The sequence below is a fragment of the Caretta caretta genome, chromosome 24 (genome assembly GCF_965140235.1).
Source record: "Caretta caretta isolate rCarCar2 chromosome 24, rCarCar1.hap1, whole genome shotgun sequence".
Taxonomy (NCBI): domain Eukaryota; kingdom Metazoa; phylum Chordata; order Testudines; family Cheloniidae; genus Caretta; species Caretta caretta.
The window spans coordinates 6,839,546-6,860,801 of record NC_134229.1 but is presented as its reverse complement, the minus strand read 5'-3'; the positions used below and the strand labels follow the sequence as shown (position 1 = coordinate 6,860,801).

Sequence of the window (21,256 nt, the reverse complement as noted above, 5' to 3'; positions counted from 1 at the left end):
TCTATGCATTCAATTGAGAAATCACTGGTTTAGATTTAAATCGCATCCAGACTCCTTGGGCAAGCTGGCAATTAATTCAGCTGCAAGTCCCATTATAAAGAAGACCCCAATTTAGCAAAGGGTTTAAGCATGTGCTTAAATTTATCCCTAGTCAGCAAAGCATGTACAGATGGGATTGGCAGGGGAGCGTAAGGGAATTTAGATTCCAAGGGCAGCTGAGTGCCTAAATCTCTTAGGCAATGTTAAAAAACTCCAGACTTAAAGTACACACTTAACTTTAAGCATGTGCTGAAGAGCCAGTGAAGCCAATGAGACGTCAGCAGGTACCTGAGTGCCTCCAGAATCCAGGACCATTACGCCAGGCTCATTAAGTGATCACATGCAGAGGAGTAATTAACAAACCTGGCCATAAATCAAAACCCTTTCCACCTCCCCACCCAAACACAGCCTTCAGCCTTTCCCCAAACCCTGCCAAACAAAAGGCTTAGGGAGCGCACCCTCATTACTGCATGCCCAGATACTAGGATGACGGTATAAGAATTTACATGGAGCAGAGTCTGCAAATCAGTGACCCTTGGAGAATTTACCTGCCAGAAGCCAGCTCCTGTGAAACACACCGGGTTTGCAGACCACCCCCACACTCCCCCGCACCTCCTGGCAGTCTCTGGGAAAGGAGCTTGCAAAGCAAAGGCTGGGGCAGTGTGTTAGTGTAATAATCTTCTGGGGAGACGGGAGCTCCCCCCGAGCACGTGAGTTCAGGACTCCTGGGGTCTACTCTTGCCCCTGACTAATGCTTGCTGCTTCGAGGTCTTGGCAATTTCACCCCCTCTGATCAGACGGTCTGAAGAGGCTGAGATTATCCACACCCGGAAACGTGCCCCTGCTTTCAGTGAAAAGGTTTGCTCCTGTTGGGAATATGGAGTCACTTAGCAGCTGGGAGAGAGCAATAGGTCAAAGAGGATGTTGCACGGGGTGTGTTGGGGGTGTGGGCGTGTTAGCAGGAGAAGCAGGGATGTGTTAGAGCCAAACAGGGACTATCTGCATTAAGGACCCAGACAGACAGCCTGACCTGTCACAAATCACAGGGAAGCTTAATCCGGACTAGCGCACGCGAGCGAGAGGCTAAACCTTGGGAACACATTGGTTTAAATACATCTCAAAGTGGTTTAAGGGTTGGGGCTTTAATTCAATCCCTTCAGGAAAAACAAACTCCCAAAGGATAATGGGCTAAAGCCACTTGTGTTGTTTTTGATTCATTGTAGGCTTTTTACTGGCTCCTGCAGTATCTAGAGGCCTTGTGGTCCAGTGGGGAGGGCACTGGACCAGGCCTCAGGAGACCTGCATATTGCTTCCACTTAACCCAGCCCATCATAATTAAAGAAGCAGGCATCCCTGCCCCCCATCCCAGCAGGCCTGGGTTATGTTCCCAGCTCGGCCACGAAGCTGCTGGATGACCTTGGGCAAGTCATGCCCCTACTCTGTGCCTCAGTTTCCCCACCCATCTTTTGTTACCATCCCTTTGAAGCAGGGCCTGTGTCTGTGCAGCACCTGGCCCAATGTGGCCCTGGTCTCAGTGGGGGTCTCTTGACACTACAACAATATAAATAACTATAGCACAGCGTTGCATCTGGATTCATGACTATCCTCCCAGCCTCCTTATGAGGCAGGGAAGGAGCGTTCTCCCCATTGTACAGATGGGGAATGGAGGCACAGAGAGGGGAAGTGGCCAAGGTCATCCAGCAGCTTCGTGGCCAAGGTCACAGGGAGTCTGTGGCAGAGCCCAGAACTGAAGTCAGATCTCCTGAGGCCTAGTCTAGTGCCAAGAGCCCCCTTTTACGCTCTCTCTGGAACCCCCTCCCCCCACACACACACTTTACAGGTGTGAACTGCAGGGCAGATGTGTTATGAATCTTATGCAAAAACACTCTGTTGCTGGTGGGATCCCAGCTGTTAACGGCCATGGAATGGCAAAGGAAAGAGAATACCCACCATGCGCGAACACTGCGGCAAGCAAGCAAGCAACTTAACTTTGTTCACACAGCACCTTCCAGCCAGGCATCTCAAAGCCCCTTACAGACAATTCATTCAGACTCACCACCTCACTGTCAACTGGCTTTCATTGCCGCGGCCTACACTGGAGAAACCTGAGCTACTCCGAGAAGTAACTTGCCCAAGGTCACATGGCAGGCAGTAGCAGAGGTTTAATTAGCACCCAGGAGTCCCGCCTCCCAAGTGCCTTGCTCTAATCTTGAGACAACACTGCCCCCAAAGTAGGTGAGGCAGGAGAAGAATCACATGATTGGGTTGAAGTGCTGAGCCAGGAACACACATACCTTCAGCCCTCTATGTCTGCATGAGCACAGATGGGGCCAGAGGCCCAGCTGATGTAGATCAGTGTAGCCGCACTGAAGCCAATGGAGTGGGGCTGACTGACACCAGCTGGGGATCTGGCCCCAGCGACTCCAATGAAGCAATGCCCATTTACACCAGCTGGGGATCTGGCCCAGCACAGCCTTTGTGAAGCAGCTCAAGAGTTTTGAAAACGAAAGGGACGCCCCCCCTGTAAGATCTAATCAGGACCTGGGTTGCATGGATGATGGTTACGCATGCAATGTTCTACACGGTTACCAGGCTCTGGATTGATTCATTCCCTCAATGTGCTGATCAAGTTACTTTTAAAAAAAACAGGTGACACTGCAAAACACAACAAAAATTTCTGTGGAAATGTTATTCCCCCAAAATAGATCGTCAGAATCCGGGGCTGCCTGCCAAGGTGGTGAATCATGAGGCTTTGAAAGCAAGCACCGAACCAGATGTGAATTAAGCCCTGCATTCTGGCGCGGGTGAAGTCCCGACTGACGGCAAGGAGAGCCGGACCCGCGCACGCGGTGGCCGCTCGGTTCTTTGAAGACAGCTGTCAAGTTCCGCCTCCTGGTTTTATTTTTAGGTTCTAAAGGCAGCAGATGGAATCCATAACAGCGCCACAGGGACTGACTTGCTTTTCATTTTAAAGGGGACTCTTACTCGTTAACTTTATCTCCAGGAGGCTGGATTCACAGCTATGCTAACGCGCCTTCATGCCAGAACTGGCCCCTTGAAAATCTCCCCATGGAGGGGCCCTCCAATTAGAGTGGAGCTGATGAGGGTCCTGCTCCCAGCCCCCAGAACAGAGAGTGAATCGGGGCATAGCTACTGTGCAGTGTGCTGTAGCTATTCTCTACTTCCGCGGGGGCCCCAGGAATCAGAGAGCAACTTGGAGCAGCCTTGATGTTGCTCTAACTCATACTCCAATTTATACTGGGGGCCAGGTAGGCCTCTGCCCAGACCAAGAATACAAGGAGCACAAAGAAGTCGGGAAGCCCCAGATACAGGAACAAAGTGACTGAGAAGCAGGCCCTGTATCTATAAAGATCAGAAGCCTGGTAAAGATCAGGGAGCAGAGAGCTGGGAAAAGATTTGCCCAGTTCACGTGCCCCTAACCACGGACTTACTCCTACATCCATGTTAGGTAGCATGGATAACCAGCCTCTAGCTGCATGTTAAAACCACATTTAGCACCAAATACTTCTGGTATCCACATAGCTCGAGCTACTGGAGCTCTGACTAGGGACACCCTGGCTGGGGAGTGGCACATGGAAAACAACAGGGCTAATCCTGTAACTGGGTAAATGGGTCACCCTGTACATTCCCTGGGATTAGTCGCTGCAGGATTGTGCTTAACCTGCGCCCTGGACCTGTTGGCTCCAAAGCCGGATGTTCCTACCAGTCTCTTTCTCCTCTTTTTAGCCATCTATTTAATCTTTCCCCGCACCTCCAGCAGCCCTGAAACTCTACCAGTCAAAAGCACACAACTCTCCAGTGCTGGAAAACAGTCTTATGGCTCCCTAGCAAAGGATCAACCCTCACTGTGAATAAAGGGGGGGAAAATTGCTCTCTCCACCCGCAGCCCAAGGAAAGGGACGGGGAAGGAACTGTGATGAGAGACCAGGGTTTTAACTGCCCTGCTGCAGTTTCCTCTTCCTGATGTACTAGGCAAGTTCTGAGATCTGCAGGGTGTGGGCAGGTTTGCACAGAACAAGCAAGCAGAGAAATTGGTCAGGTGGGCATGGCTGAATTGAACAGGTGACTCAGTAGGGGGCGCTCTTCCATCCCAGTCAGAACTGACCCCAGTGGCCCAGCGTGGGATTAGGTGGTGCTGTGCTGCAGGACAGGGAGAGCGGGGAGTCAGTCGTGGGGGGCTCTTTTTTGAGTCAGTGCTGACTCCAAACACTTGAGCATAGAGCAAAGAGGTGCTATGGAGCCCGAGGTACAGATTTTTGGAAATGAGGTAAAGCCATTGGCACACAGATAGATGGGAACAGTCCCAGGGAATTTCTATATGAGACAGGACGCTAGCATCCTGGCCAAATGCCATATCAGGGAACTCCATTCTATCTGACTTCTCCCCCATTTCAATAGTGTGCCACACTTCTCTTCACTCCTCGCCCAACACTGTTGAACAGCATTGCAGGTGGCTGTTAAACAGCTGCCACATTCCACCCCAGAGGTGGCTGCCTTTCAGTGACTCTTGCGTACATGATATAGATACAGTTTTAGAATCCTTCAGGATGGAAAGCAGTAGATAAAGCCCAAGACATTTTCATGACAGCTCTGGACTTATTTCTGTCGGATGGATTCGCCCTGAATCCTGCAGGCAGCTGCAAAGATTGTTAAGATCGAAATTCAGGACTGGAACCATGCCAGGCATGGACATTTGCCTTCACAGTAAATAAAATTAAATGAAAAAAAAAAAAGACTAAGTTATGTGTATATATAAAAAGAGGATCTACCATTAATACCCCAAGCTTTTCAGCCCTTCCATTATTGTTCATTATGCTAAAGAAAGAAGCAGATGGGAGCTGGAGTCAGAGGTTTATATTTAGCAAGTGGTTCCACCAACGGGCAGATGCAGCGAAATTGCCTTCAACCTAATCTTCAATGTAGGCCCACTATAAAAGAATTTCATTAAGTGGACAGATGTGGCAGTTCATCGCTCATACACCAGATCTATCTTTATGGTGAGTCACTGCCTGGTGTTCTTCACACACAGAACATGGCCACAAAGGCCCTTTTACCTTTTTGATAAGTCGTAACAAGGGTATTTTTAAGCAGATCTGCCAGCTCTAATTTAAAAACAAGGGAGGTAGCCCATCTGATATTATTATAAAGACACGGAAAATTCCTTAACAGGTATTTATACCTTGCTAGTGTTTTCCATCAGAGGCTCTGAAAGCATTTTACAGTCATGAATTTTCAGCTTTGTGGGGAGATGAGTTAATGATCCTCTGTTTACAGGCAGTTAACTGAGGGTAAAGGCCTGGTTTCTACTAGAATCATAGGACTGGAAGGGACCTCGAGAGGTCATCTAGTCCAATCCCCTGCACTCATGGAAGGACTGAGTATTATCTAGACTGAGTATTATCTAGACCATCCCTGACCGGTGTTTGTCTACCCTGCTCTTAAAAATCTCCAATGATGGAGATTCCACAACCTCCCTAGGTAATTTATTCCGGTGCTTCACCACACTGACAGTTAGGAAGTTTTTCCTAATGTCCAACCTAAACCTCCCTTGCTGCAATTTAAGCCCATTGCTTCTTGACCTATCCTCATAGGTCAAGAAAAACAATTTTTCTTCCTTCTCGTACAACCTTTTACATACTTGAAAACTGTTATGTCCCCTCTCTGTCTTCTCTTTTCCAGACTAAACAAACCCAGTTTTTTCCAATCTTCCCTCATAGGTCATGTTTTCTAGACCTTTAATAATTTTTGTTGCTCTTCTCTGGACTCCCTCCAATTTGTCCACATTCTTCCTGATATGTGGCACCGAGAACTGGACACAATACTTCAGTTGAGGCCTAATCAGCGCAGAGTAAAGCTGAAGAATTACTTCTCATGTCTTGCTTACAACACTCCTATTAATATATCCCAGAATGATGTTCACTTTTTTCGCAACAGCGTTACACGGTTGACTCATTTAGCTTGTGATCCACTATGACCCCCAGATCCCTTTCCGCAGTACTCCTTCCAAAGCAGCCATTTCCCATTGTATATGTGTGCAACTGATTGTTCCTTCTAAATGGAAGGAAACTGAGCATGCATGACTCCCAATGAAGTCAACGGGATCTGCAAATCTATCGATCAATTGATCGTGCTTATCTGCCTTCCATCACTGTAGTATCTGAGCCCCTCACAATCTTTTATGGTTGTATCCTCACACAGCACCGTGCAGCAGAGCGGTGCCATTACCCCCCTTGTACAGGTGGGGAAACGAGCACAGAGAGACAAAGAGACTTATCCAAGGTTACATGGGAAGTCAGTGAAAGAGCAGGGATCAGAACACGTGTCTCCAACCACGGCACTATCTGCCCTCGCTATGCTCAGATGCTCAGTCTGAAGGTCCCACATCAGGCTGAATTCTCATTCACACCGGAGCGATGTGACCAGGCCTTCATGCAATCAAGAATCAGGCCCCCTCTTTTTAGGCTTGTGCCTATGACTTGCCAGGGTGGTGAGCATGAGCATGAGCCAGGTCACAAAATAAGGCAGCGACATAACCCTCAGATACTACAGCGAGGAGTGCGCAGAGAGTACCCGAAGAGAGCCAAGCCCCTAGGCTTCCAGACCTCTGCTCTAAACACTAGATCGCAAAGAACAAGCCTTCTGCAAAACTCACACCCCTAGGTGTGGCTATGTCCCTGCCCAGCTGATCTATGTGCACGGCCACTGATCCAACATACAGCAGAGCTCTCGTGTGACCCAGCCATTGGCATCTCTGCAGGGCAAGACATCTCCTAGTGTCCTCTCCCTGCTATGGCTTTCTGGCTGTGCGTAGCTGCGTAAGCCAGGACTTACCCCTTAGAGTTTAGTGCAATGGTTACTCTCATAAATTGGGCATGTGTCCACATCTCTCGGACACTATGGTAAGATCTGCACATCTCAAAGATGTGGATCAGCTGTGAAGCGATGCCCCCCTCCCATGGGAATATGGGGCTCTTCTTCATTAAGGCAATTAAAAAAATGAAAATCAGCTGGTATTTTGGGGCATCCCAGGATAAAAACACAGGCCTGCCAGCACTCGGAACTCCCCGCCAAGTGACACACCCCGTGATACGTACAGAGCGCTCCCGATGGATCGTTCGGGAGAGGAACACACGAAGCAGCGAGAGGAAGGGATGGAGACAAACCCGCCGGGCTGGAAGAAGCTGGAGTCTGGCCCTAGAAGCTGGCCTTGTACTACTAGTTATCAGCTGAGACTAGAGCTGCGGAGCGGTTCTCGCTCTGGAGGAATGATACTGGCACCCGCTGCTGGAGTCAGAACCGCTACGGGCAAACCGCCCCCTGAGAAAAGCCTGCTTTCATTGAACTTATAGAATCATAGAATCATAGAATATCAGGGTTGGAAGGGACCCCAGAAGGTCATCTAGTCCAACCCCCTGCTCAAAGCAGGACCAAATCCCAGTTAAATCATCAACTTAATAGATAAGGCTTTGTCCAGTGACTAGGGCACTGGGATGCAGGGGGATTCTGTCAAGCCCAAGCTTGAATTTCAAATCCGTTGCAGGCTGGGTGTTGAATTCCACACAAAAGTAGTATGATGCTGGTCATTTACCAATGGAAGGAGCCTGGGCCAAGCCCATGCACTGTCCCAGTGGAGGAAGGTCACATGGAGGAACAGATGTCCTGAAAGGCTCCCAGTTACATTTTAAATGGGAAAGCTCCCCATTCAGAGCTAAGTCACTGCTCTCGCTATCTGCGCTCAGGCCTAATCCAAGTGGACACTTTAACGTTTAAATAGCTCCAGGCTCTACAGGGGAGCTGTTGCTGCAACACGAACGCGGCTAATGTTGCCATAAGAAAGGGCAGGGTGCTGGGGGGACCTGACCCAACGCTTTGCCAGCAAGGGCGAGCACAGGGATGGCAGAGCAAATCTTCAAGCTGCTGCAAAATGACATTTGCCAAGAGCCCTGTTGCGAACAGACTGTACAGCATACAGGGATACTCAGGGCCCAATCCTGTGCAGCAGCTGGCTCCTTCAATTCCTGCTAACACTGAGCATCTCTTAGGAGTGCTCAGTACTTCGCAGGATCAGGCCCCGTGGCCCCTGGATTCAAACCTCACTGAAGCTGATAGGGGTCCTATTGATTTCAGTGGGCTTTGGATCAGGCCTTGAGAGACAGATTTTTACAGGTTTCTAGGAGCCTAACTCCCACTAAAGTGAGAAGATTTTATCTGCAGTTTCAGTATCATTAAGGCCTGAGGGCCTCCAGGTTGGTAATAGTCTAGCAAACAACGCCCCTGTTCCTTGTAGAATCACTGGCATTTCGTTCATTTGCAAGGATGGACTCAATTAGTGGAACATGTTACATTTTTGAAGTGTAATTTACTTACACGGAATTCCTTGGAATGCATGCTCCACTGCCGCCCCCCCCCCCCCCACACACACACACTTCGCTCACTGTGCATGTATGGATATATACACAAAGTGAGCAAAGTATAGTTGTGTGTGTATATACACACACCCCTCCCCCCCAGCTCCACCCGGCCAGATGCTCATTTACACTAAGGTTCCTTTACGTTACACACAGATTTTTGCCCACTTTAAGGCCCCTTTACACTGCCAAAGTGGAGTAAAGGGGCAGTAATGCCAAAAACAATAAAGGCTCCCACACTGTAAAGCATCCACTCCCAGTACCTTAGGCTTACGCCTATACATTGTACAATGCACGGGGTATTTAAACAAACACCATCACAAAGATACGAACCACAATAACACAACCAGCTCCAAAAGCGCATTTGTCTCCTGCTTAGTTAAAAACAACCAAAAAAGCAGAATCGTTTCCCCTGCCCCATAGACACAGCTGTTGATCAGAGAGTGGAAGTTGGACTGGTAAGAACAATGAAAGCAGAGAATTAAGGTGCTTACACTGGCTGCTCAGAGTATTAATATAAAAATCTCCTTGTTTATTGTGAGATATCCACTCTAATCCAGAAGGAATAACAGAGAGTTCATTACAGGGAGGCCAGTGGATTACCAGAGGAGTTAGAATGTGATGGAAATATAATAAAACCCTGGGAAGGCTTCCTTGTATTAAACCGCTCTGTCAAAACTGCTAAATTTCCTTGGATCCCACTGCACTGTTAAAAACCTTCTCTCAATGTGCAGTCAGTGAGGAGGGGGTAAAGTGGAGTTGTCTAGGTCGGGGTTCTCAATCTTTTTCTTTCTGAGGACCCCCCAACATGCTATAAAAACTCCAAGGCCCCCTGTGTCACAACAACTGGTTTTCTGCATATAAAAACCAGGACAGGCATTAGTGGGTAGCCAGCTGGGCAACTGCCCAGTGCCCCACGCCACAGAGGACCCCACAAAGCTAAGTTGCTAAGGATTCGACTTCAGCCCTGGGTGGCGGGGCTCAAGGCCCTGGACTTCAGCTTTCTGTCCTGGGCTCCAGCAAGTCTAACACCAGCTCTGCTTGGTGGCCCCTCTGAAGCCTGCTCACGGCCCCCTGGATCCCTGGTTGAGAACCACTAGTCCAGTTCACAGATAATCACAAAGAAACCCCAGGGGGTCGATACATGTCTGATTCCGTCAATATTTAATAATGACAAATCTGCCTCGTTTGACATTTGGGCTCAGGACAGTAACTGGAAGAAAGTCTCTGGCCTGGGCTACGCAGGAGGTCAGACAAAAAGATTGGAGGATCCCTTCTGGCCATAAAAATAAATAAATCTACAAACTTCACATCCTGGGATTTTGTGTAAAGTAAGTGGTTTACATTTACACAAAAAGCAATGGTTTCAGAGTAACAGTCGTGTTCGTCTGTATTCGCAAAAAGAAAAGGAGGACTTGTGGCACCTTAGAGACTAACCAATTTATTTGAGCATAAGCTTTCGTGAGCTACAGCTCACCTCATCGGATGCATGAAGTGAGCTGTAGCTCACGAAAGCTTATGCTCAAATAAATTGGTTAGTCTCTAAGGTGCCACAAGTACTCCTTTTCTTTTTACAAAAAGCAATGAATCCAAAAGGATCTGAAATTATAACCGTTTGCCCTTTTCTCTGGAAGAGAAAATTTACAAATCCCCCAGACTCTTTGGAATGGAGCCGTTGTGGTGTAATAGGTCGACATGGTTTTAGGGTTCTGTTCCTGCAGGGTCAGCAAATTTACCAGGTCTTGCCATATTTAATGTATAAAGTCTATTAGCAAATAATCTTACATTGCCATGGTGCCTTTTGTCTGAAAGGCTCCTGAGGTTTGTGAGGCACTAAAGGAATTACCGAGTCTCTTGTCCAAAGGCAAATCACCTCTGGGGTGGAAAGCAGCAGTTGCTTTCAACTGACGGCAAATGCTTTGCAAGAGGAAAAATGATGTCCAATAGAGATTGCAGGAGGAATTTCAGGTGGGAAGGAGCATACAGTGTTAGCCAAATTGAAATTTAGCTGCAACACTGGGATTCATTGAATTGTCTCAAGGGGTCAGACCCCGCATTTGATCCCTCATCTGAATAATGGCACTTCCAGCCATACAGCTTCTCCTAGCACCGGGGGGGAAACATTGGTTCAGCACGAACTTGGGGAAGACGACTTCCGGCTTTGCTACCTGCCCCTCTCCCTGTAGCATGTGGTATTTTCCCCTTGGAGCTCTCCCATCCAAGTACTGGCCCATGCCCAACCCTGAATGGTTTATAAGACCAGAGATCACAGCCAAATTCAAAAAACGACAGGATACCATGTCAGCGAGTTCCTTTCAATGCATTGCCCACGTTGTTACAGACATGCTCTCTGTGGCCTCATCCTGTACCACGGCACTTGCAGACATGCTGTAATTACCCAGAAATTCATAGACTAAGGTCTAAAGGGACCGTTACATCATCTCGTCTGATCTTCTGTATAACCAGACCAGAGAATTCTTCCCACTTACCCCTGGACTGAGCCCAGTAACTGGTTTGGCTAAAGCAGCTGCCAGCAACACACCCAGTCCTGATTTGAAGACATCAAGAGCTGGAGAAGCCACCGCTTTCCTTGGCAGTTTGTGCCAACAGTGACTCTTCCTCGCTGATAAAGAATTGTGCCTTATTTCTAATCTGAATTTGTCTGGTGTCAGCTTCCAGCCCATGGGTCTCTCTCTCTGCCTTTCTCCGCTGGATTAAAGAGCCCGTTAGTACCTGATACTTTCTCCCTGTGAAGGTCCTTATACTCTAATGGAGTCACTCCTTGATCTTTTCGATACCCTGTCTGGCAGGCGTTGTTCCATCACTCAGCCATGGCCTCATCTTCTGAGAGCACCCGAAGGGAGCCGGTTGGTGCCAGCTCTGAAGCGGCTGGCTTTTTGGGAGAGGAAAGCCTGGCTCCTGAGAACTGTCTGAGACACCAGCTCCTTTCACCTATGTGACACCAAAGAACCATCAGGGAGAGAACTTTCAATCTCTACCAATCCAGGCTGGATCTGAACCAGAGACCTGCAGAGGAAAAGGGGCTTGCGAAAGATGTCAGAGCTTTCTACGGCACTGAAGTTCATACATTATGGGTTGGACCCTTCTCTGCCTTGCACCTTGTGTCATCATTTTCACCAATGAAGAGTGAGTGCAGAGTGGGTGTAGGATGCTGCTATTCTGATCTGGTTTCGTTTTACACCCAACATGCACAGGTGTGAATGACTCTGTAGGGCACAAGAGAAGTAGAAAACCAGACCTTTGTGTATTTGATGGTCATGTTGCCATAGCCACTTCCCTTTACTTTTACAGCTAAGCCTCAGATTTTAATTAAAACTGTATTTTCTTCTTCAAGTCACGGCTCCGGTGCAAAGCTTGTCATCCACCTCTTTTCCTCTTTCGCTGCAGAACAGGAGTAGTAAAACATCCACTCTCCTTTGGAGACTAGTGCATCTGACAGTATTTCCAACGTAACTGGCTTTTCTCCTCTTCCTGATTTGCCTGTGATCTTGCCCGATCGTAGGAGTGCCGGAAGTGAGTCACTTTGCTATCGGCAAGCTATGCGTCCACAGAAAGACATTATTCTCTTACCCAGGGTCTCGAGTAATTGTGCTCCGAGTCTTATCCATGTCCTTTGTAAGCTTCCAGCTCTCCCATCCATGCAGGACATGGGTATGCCACACCTCAGCAGTCTCGTGCGGATTTTTAATAAGAAAAGCCCTGACATTTTACCCAGACACTAGTGTCCCCCAGTGCTCTGCAGGCCAGAATCACAGGCTCTTTTAACTCCCTGGACAAAGCCTGCAGCAGCAAAGGCATGGTCCAGAAGCTACACTGCTAGACTAGGAATCGGGAGACCTGCACTTTGCCCAAGTCTCTTTTCCCCTCTCTATATCCTAGAGCTCCTGATACTTGACCTTCCTTTGGAAAATGCTTTGAGACCTATGGATGGAAAGCACTGATTTTATCAGCATTACGGGGATGCTTGCCTCACCCGGTAGGTGAAAAAATGCAAAAATTATTCCAATTCGTGTCGTTTTCAGATGAGGATCCCTGCACATGTGGGCAGGACCCTACAATAACATGACATCCATCTTTTTTCTTTCCTTCTTTGAAATGCAAATGGAGGTACTGCATCCTACCTTTTCTGTAAATAATTCAGAGACGACGCCAAGCTGCGGTCAGGGGAGAAGGCCTAACTAGCTGACGTTACTCAGTACAGCAGGAATCTAAGCCCAGCCTGAAAGGGTGGCTCCAGCACTCGGCTTCTGGGATCCCATCCCAAAAAGACAACGCACCAGCTGATTTAGAAAAACTAGCAGCTCTTTGCCAGAAGCTACGAGAACAATCAGCATTCTGACATCCTCTCGGGTGATCAGAGCAAAGAACCACTGTCTATATCCCGGTGTGTCATTTTCATTGACAGATTCCTTCTTCTTGAACCTTCAGCTAAGGCCAAGTGCTAGATCAGTTTAGTATCAGGCGTGCACCCTGGGGACACCCAGGTATGGAGTGTGCTCAAATACTATGGTGATGGGCAGTGGAATAAATCCCTAAGATAAGCTTTTCCATCTCTAAGTTCTATGGGTTACCTTCCTCACAGGGCCCTGATAATTCTAACACCATCGCTATGGCTAATATAGGTCATCTCTTAGCAAGACTGCTCCATGATTAACTGCATCACGCTAGTGCCTAGAAGTCCCAACCAGAACTGGGACCCCACTGAGCAAGGCACAGACATAAAAATCGGAGACCGTCCCCACCCTTCCAATCTAAGGGTGTGTCTGCACTGCAATCTGAAGTGTGACTGAGGCACAGGTAGCCAGACCTGCACCAACACACCTGCAAAAAAGCAGTTTAGATGCAGTGGAACAGCTGCAGCATAGGCTAGCAATGCAAGTACAAACTCTGGGTTCTGGGCAGCTTGTGTCATGTAGAAATACTCTAAACAGACAGAGGGTGGAAAAGGAAACTTAGGCACAGACAGGGCAAATGATTTGCCCAAGGTCACACAACTGATCAGTGGCAGAGGTGGGAATGGAACCCATCTCTCCTGATTCCCAGTCCAGTGCCTTATCCATTGGACCATGCAACCTCTTCTGCCCTCCTCCAGCCTAATCAATACACTGCTGCCAAAGTCCTCTCTATCCCAACCACATCACCCCAGTCCTCCAAGCCCTTGGCTGACTTTGATCTGTATCAAACAGAAGCTCTTTATCCTCACAACCAGGGACCCTGCCTATGTGTGTATCATCACACACACACACACACATTCTCTCTCTCTCTCTCCCCTCCCCAACCCACAGATGCAGAATCACGCAGTGAATACCAAAAATGAAGGGTGAAATTTTCAAAACCAAAGTAGGTCAGCGGTTCTCGACTTAGGGTTACGGTCTCCGGTGGGGTAGGGTCTGGGGTCACAGCCACCCCATCCTTCCTAAATTTCTAGAAGGGAGATAGTAAAGAGCCTCTGGAGGAAACATCTGGAGAAGTTCCTTTGCTGAGCCAGTCAAACTTTAAGCCCACCACCAAACAGACAGGAAAACATGGCCGAAGAGCCCTGCCTCCCCTCTGCTCTAGGGACACAGCTAGGAGATGCAGAGCTGTTCAGTGGAGCGTGTTAATGGTACTACAATTTCTTTGCAGAGCCCTTCCAATACGCGTGGCCTCCAAGTGTCTTACAGGACACGTAGTTCAGTTCAGTACACAGATCCTCTTTCAAGGCAGGTTTCAGCCTTCAATACTGGGTGAAAGTTATACCTGTCAGGAGATCTCTGCTATCGGTTACCTTCTGCCGTTGCTCCGTGTTTCGTTACGGCGCAAAGGCTGTCAAGCCATCAAGATTTGCAATGGGGCTTCCGTTATAAGCCTAATTTTACCATTCACCAAAACATCTGATCGGTCTCAAAACGGGTAGACTGGACCTGGGGATGAGGCAGAAGCTTCTCCCAAAATTTCAAGTGTCACAAATTGGGGGTTCCAGGATTATGGCACCCTTAGAGCTGTTCAACACTTGAACCTGGTCTCTACCAGCAAAATTACCTCTTGCTGACAACAGGTGTCAGCAACGGGTGCATCTAAACATGGATTAGCTGCAAACGTTACATCATATTTTCAGGACAGTTTCAGAAACAGCGATTAAGAGCTGCCTGGTACGGGATTCAAATGGAAGAGGGGACAGGACCTCGAGGCAGGTCCTACAAAACCAAATACTTGCAGTGTGCTTTGAGCATGCTGGCTGAATGGCACTGTGCAAGTGCAAAGCAATAGTGGTACAAGAACGAAGAATCTAAAATTCAAAGGGCTCTCAAGAGTGACGGGTCCAAAACATATTCCCGTGTTCTAAAGTGCACCATGGATTGTAGCCAAGTTGCCAGGGGGGAGGGGAGAACTCAGTCATCCTGGGATCATGTTTTGGACCCATCACCTGCAAGTGGAGGCATGACAGGAAGGATGGTCCAGTGGTTAGGAGGGAAATTCTGGTCAATTCCCAGCTGTGCCACAGACTTCCTGGATGACCTTGGGCAAGCCTCTTAACCTCTCAGTGCCTCAGTTTCCCATCTGTACAATGGGGATAACAGCACTGTCCTGCCTCACAGGGGTGCACAGGATAAATAAATGAAAGATGGGGAGGTGCTCAGGTACAATGGTGACAGGGCCAGACCAGGACCTTAGATAGACAGTGTCCTTTTAACTGTGCTGTGCGATCGTCCAGTTTATGCAGGTTCTCCAAAACAAACCTCTTGGCCCTCAAGCTGGGGAGCACCCTCCAGCCTCCTCCAACCCTTCTCACGGCTTCTGTTCCAGGGTCATTAGAAAAGAGGGATTCAATTGTAGGCGGCACATGGCCAAGTACACCAGCAGTGAGGGGAATCTGCCTTTGGATGATGTGCAGTGAGGGATGTGCCAGGACTAAGTCACTAGCTGGAAAGGCTAAAGTGTCATGTCTCTGAAATAGATGCCACCGCCCCCCTCCCCAGTCTTCTCTGGTAACTGCATCTGCTGCCCCTTTCTCCCCATGCACCCTGGGAAGAGCTTAGATCAACAGCAATGATGGCAGTTGGCAGACAGCCCTGCTGGGCCTCTGAAAAATGCTGATTCTGGGTTGGCACCTGTGTGTCATCTTAATGCTACCAAGGTCTGACAGTACAGCCTTGGGTATGCGTACTCTGTAGATGGGGGGCATAATTCCAGCTTGGGCAGAAGTCCATGCGTTAGCTCTGCTCAAGCGAGGGCAGTTGATGTAGTGGCCAGGCAGCCCTGGGAGCAGCTGGGGCTAGCTGCCAGAGTACGTCCCTAGACTCTTAGATGGCGCTGTACTCTGGCAGCTAGCCTAGGCTGCAGCGGGGACACCGCCGTAGATGTAGGCCATTAAGCTCAGGCCATGGCCAACCTCTTAAAGTGAGGAGCTTAGCCAGAGGCCTCCAAGAGTCATAGACCAGGAGTTCTGTTCCTGGTTTTAATACTGACTTGCCATTGGCCTAGGGCAACACATGCCTCTTTGTGCCTCAGTTTCTCATCTGTAAGGCAGGAATAGTTACTACTTACTTCAGAGAGTCCCCCCCAATTCAGGAAAGGCTCCCTGGTCAGCACCACGCTAAGTAGATGCTTAACTCCGACGAAGCCAATGGGAATTCAGCACACGTTTAATGGGACTAAGTGCTTGGCTGAACAGGAATGAACTTAAGCAGATGCTTAAATGCTTTCCTGAACCAAGGCTGCTGGGAGGCGCTATGCTTTAATTAGCCTGGCATTTTCCAATGGGAGTTAGGTGCCTACCTCCTTTAAGCTCTTGGGGGAGAATCACAGCCTCGATGTGTGGAAAGTGCTCAGAAATGACCTGATGGACGATGTTATAGATGCAGTAGTATTGTGCTAGCTGCAACATTAAACAAGCCACTGCAGAGAACAGTTTACAGGGTTCAGGCTCCTTTTCCAGACTAGAGATCTACAGGGTCTGGGTTTTACTTGGTTTCTCTAATTTGGGGGCCCAGTCTGCTTTCGGCACCTAGTATCTCTAAACATCACTGGTGAATAGCCACCAGGTGGGAGGGTTTTGACCCAGTTTCCAATCCTGCAGGAAGCTGTCATTCAGCTTGGAAATGGATCTAAGCGACCACAGGTGCATTGTCAGCCTCTGCGCCACACCCTGGGATTTCTTGGTTTATACAAGCTCTTGCATTTGGGAGGGAATGTACGTTGGGCTGTTTGCTGGGAATTAGAGTAAATGGAACACCAGGAAACTGGTTTTCAAAGTGATTCAGGAGCAATGAAGCCAGCTGTTTTCATCATAGTTGCATTTTTACAGGCTGGGTGCATCTTTCCAAGATGACATTTTAGCAACTCTCTTTTTCCGGAGGGCCTATTGGACAAGGAGCAGTGAGCATGACTGCAAAGTACTTTATCTTTCCGTTTCTAGCAATGCAGTTTAGCTCCAAGGCTAACCATGGAGCGGGGCGGGGTGCAAATGGAAAGCTAGCTAGTTTGGGTAGGATTTGGTCAAAATGTGGGCTAATACAGACTTGCCTTTGTAACCCAGTTCATAAGAGCCACTTGCATCTGGACTGGTGTCCAATTTGAGGGCTTTATTAACTGAAGGAAAAACTAACAGATTTCAGAGTGGACACTGCTGCACATATGTAAAAAAATATGTTTGGTGGGAGTGGGGGGTGAAAGCCACTGGATCGTGCAATACGATACAAATGATTGCTGTGCAAGCAGCTATGCAACCTGAATATATCTTGTGGGAGACGGAATTAGGATGGAGGTGCAGAAATAAGGCATTTAAAAGTCCAGCATAATAGGTATAGTAGCAAATATTTATTGGGCTAAAATTGCAAGTGTGTGTGTGTAGATAATAGATTGAATGTACCCAAATGCATCCCTCCACATGCTTTGATGTCATTTATTTTCCTAGACTGCAAGTTCTTCTGGATGGGGACTGTTTCGTCCTATGTGTTTGCACAGAGTCCAGCACAATGGAGCCCTGATCTAGGCACTACCAGAATAGAACAATGATAAAGGCTCACAAACTTGGTCCAGCTGGTGAACAAACCTGGGACAGATTTATGGCTTCAGCAGCCCATCCAGCCTTGTGGGTTGGATGGCTAGACCCAAGAGCAGACATGGGTCCTTGGGGTGTGGGTGTGTGCAACACAGGCCAGTTAGAGTGTCTATGAGAATGTTAATACTCAGAAATTGCAGAATGTGGAGGCAGAGATTTTCAAAGCTGTCTAGGGGATTTGGATGCTCCACTCCCATTCATTCTAATGAAGTCCCATTTGCCCAAAGCCCTTAGTCAGCTTTGAATATTGCAGCCTGAATGTTTACATGTAATGTCACCAGAATGATACAGTTTGCATTTGAAGTTTAATGAGGTTTCAGCCTCCCCTCCGTCCGTCCCTACAGGGCAGAGGGGTCCCTTTAAGTTCAGAGCAGCTGTTGGACAACTCCAGGGACTGTTCCAGCTCTTAGATTTCACCACATTTTCTGATCGAGCACATGGGATGGATTCAGGTCACCTGTCACATTCCTTCTAACTTTACCCTCCTGTTCCCCATCAACTGATTGGCTACCGGCCCAGGAGACTTAATTATGAAAGGGGAGAGAATGGGATATTTGGAGGGATGTGGGGGAAGAATTGAAAGAATTCTTGGTTCTCTGCTTAGCTAGCAGCTGGCATGGGAGAGGAGGAGATACTCCTGCTTGTTCCCCCACCCCCTGGCAGGAGGTGGTACAGATGTATGGTCTAATTTCCCCCTTACTAGGATAACCGAATCCTGACTTGGACGCTCTGATCAGCACTTAGGCCTGTGAAATGGTGCCCATGTTTGGAAACTGGGCTCGTAAGTTTCATCAGCTGATCACATCACACAAGTCCCAGTTGTTTTCTGGAGAAAGCAAGATGGTGTTCAGAGGAACTAACAGGGAATTTTAGGATTGGATCACCTGCTTCCATTGCTGGGGCAATGCAAGCTCAAACCCACCAAGAAGTGAGCTGCTTGGAATGTTTCAGGGGCTGCACTGGTAACATAGGATCAAAGAGAATTAAGGGGGATCGGCATACCCAAGAGTCTTGCAGGATCAAGCCTGCTGTACACATGGCCCATCTCCTAAGGGAGGATATTGAGGTGCACGGTGGGTTGGGAATGACAGCTCCTTTTGTAAGAGAGCGACGTGAAGAGCAGTCGGTACTGTGCAGATCTGCAGGCAGCACAGAGATCGCCATTACTGCAAGCACAGAGCCTGCTTCCGATCTCACTTACACCAGTGGAACCTACCTGACCTCAGCAGGTTCGTGGCTGATTTACGCCAGAGTGACTGAGAGCAGAATCAGGCGTGGGGTCTGGATTTCCGGGCATTCCCTTACCTTCCCATTCAGACTACGGTGGGCGTCAAATTCAAAGCAGGAGAAACTATGCACATACGTCTCTCTGTACCTAGAACTTTTATCTTTGACTTTCAAGTTCCTTAAACCTTCAGCCTGACAATCTCTTCCAGAGCCAACAAGGCATTTGGGGCTATACCTACCAGGCAGGGCGGTTAGACCAGAGATCTGACTGTTCAGTGGTACCCTGAAATGCTCCTATGTCACAGACCTAGACACAAATAAACCATTTTCAAACCCAGGGGATAGGGCTCCGGTCCTTGTTACCTTTTTGTGTTGTGGATGGTGGTCCCTCCCAATACGATCCGGACCCCAGGGGTGGTGCGGTTAAGGTTATACACAGTTAACGCCTCTTCATAGGTTGCTCCTCCAATGATAAACACAATAATATCTTGAGGCCTGCAATGAAAAGGGAGAGCTCTTGAAACGGAGCAGGACAAAGCATTAGACAACACAGCCTAGGGATAAATCCTGCCCTGGCCAGGGACACAAATTGAGCAAGCCAGTGGATTTTCCCTATATCTAATTTCTGTGACGTACAGGGCCCTGAGGGGGCAATGATGCAATAGCACATCATGTGGCATTTAAACACTTGTACCTTGCTAAACACTTACACAAGGTGTGAACAGTTCTGAAAGGCAGGAGCAGGCAGCGTCTGTGTTCCAACTGAGCGCCACCATGACACATCCACCAATGTTTAATGCACGAGCACAACCCTGCTGGGGCTGTTAAATTAAGATCAATTTAGGAGTCAAATAAGGGCATCGACAGCGTTGCAGCCATCTTGTTTCAAATCAGATGCAGTCTTTCTGGCTCATTACGGAATAGGTGGGATTATGCCTAGTTCACCTCTGAGATTATAATCCCTAAGAAGTTTAGGAGCACAGGATTTTGCAGGGAAGTTGCAGGGCTAGGGTGCTTTCACCTCGGTACATGCAGAGAGACATGTGGCCCTGAATATTTTGCTTCCCCAAAAAAGCCGGCACTTTGATCTCTCCCTCCTCACACCCCCAACCCCATTTCTCACCCCCCAAGTCACCCAGCTGGCCCAGAGGTACAAGAAGTTGGTTCTGGCTCATGAGGCACCTTTGATCTGTGAACCCTGGAGTGCACTGTAGGGGTTCCACAGGATACGGTGCTGTGCATCCTCTCAGGTGACTCCAATAACGTACATTACTGAGTCCAAAAGCTTCTCTCTACAGGGCAGCTAAATTGTGACACAACCTCCTGGTTACCTTGCTGCTGTGCTCCCTAAGCCCTCAAGCCTGATCTCTGTTCTCCAGCCAGGTATTCTCTTAGACTAGAGCTGCTTGCTGCAACAATCAGCAATTAGTCTGCGTGGTCCACGCAAGCTCCTGATCAGCAGCAAGGCCCAAAACTGTCAGAAAGTAGTTTCTAGTATAGGGTGCCCAGAATCTGGCACCTCAAGCCAGATTTTGGAAGTTCTTGGAAGCTGCAGGTACTTGGCCCATCTGAAAATCAGATCCTGGGTGCCAAAACTTTAGGTGCCTAATATTACAGGGCACTTGGAAAAACATGGTTCTCAGAGTTACGTTAAACAAAGAAATTGCTTCCTGAGGCATTCAATGGACTTCAAACACAAGTTTCATCTGCAGTCAGTGTATAATCTCCTCTTGCTGTTCTTTGGAACAGCGGATAGTGGCTTAGCTTCAGCTGTGTAGCTTTCACGAAAGGACAGGGTTTTTAATCAGAAAGGCATCCCTTGTAGAAAAGGCCTAAAAAGGTACATGAACACGCCAGCCTAGCCGTTCCACACTTGAGCTCTGCAGATACAATGGTGCGATTTATCATGCAGATGTTTTGGGCCATCAGTCCGGAGTAGTTATATGGTGGGAGAACTATCAGGATTTCAGCAGCACAGCGTACGTTGCGTTCACAACATTCCCAGTGAGCTAGGATTCTGTGCAGTGATCGCTCCCCGAAGAGTTACAGAGTCCCTTGAATAAAAGCAAGCTGTGAAACCTTCTGTATGGCAGCCTTAAGATAAGCAGGTTATATACAGCGACTGCATGTTCAGACTGTGCAGATTCAAATGTTTCACTATAGCAGACGAAGTTTCTATGCACGAGCAAGGATGCGAGTCACTGAGCCAGCCCCGGAGGATGGAGACTGCTCTGCCATGGCTTTTAGCTGGTTCAGACATGCCTCTTTGGAAACTGGATGCAAATTTGCCCAGCTCTTTCGGGGGTGGAGAAGGGGAAAAAAAAAAAAATCTAATAAACCATAATCTGCGGTACTGAAGAGTATTTCTGAATCCCTTTTCAAGACCCACTTCTGCCGTGATGCCTAGGAGAGATCAGCCAAATCACTGATGGCTAGAAAGAGGGGCCAAGGGCACCAGTTGACAATGTACTTTATAATAATTGAAAGCGGGCCGTGG

The 21,256-nt window shown here is 48.3% G+C and overlaps 1 protein-coding gene across 2 annotated transcripts in view; it reads right to left on the bottom strand.

Annotated features, from left to right (window-relative positions):
- Window positions 1-21,256, bottom strand: part of VPS45 (vacuolar protein sorting 45 homolog) — a 53,886-nt gene that overhangs the window by 1,930 nt on the left and 30,700 nt on the right. For both annotated transcript variants that reach the window (XR_007353595.2, XM_048827896.2), the window contains exon 14: window positions 19,123-19,254. Coding sequence is in view for 1 of the 2 variants with exons in the window: in XM_048827896.2 (XP_048683853.1) it covers window positions 19,123-19,254 (132 nt within the window). In the remaining variant the exon portion in view is untranslated. The remainder of the gene's footprint in view (window positions 1-19,122; window positions 19,255-21,256) is intronic.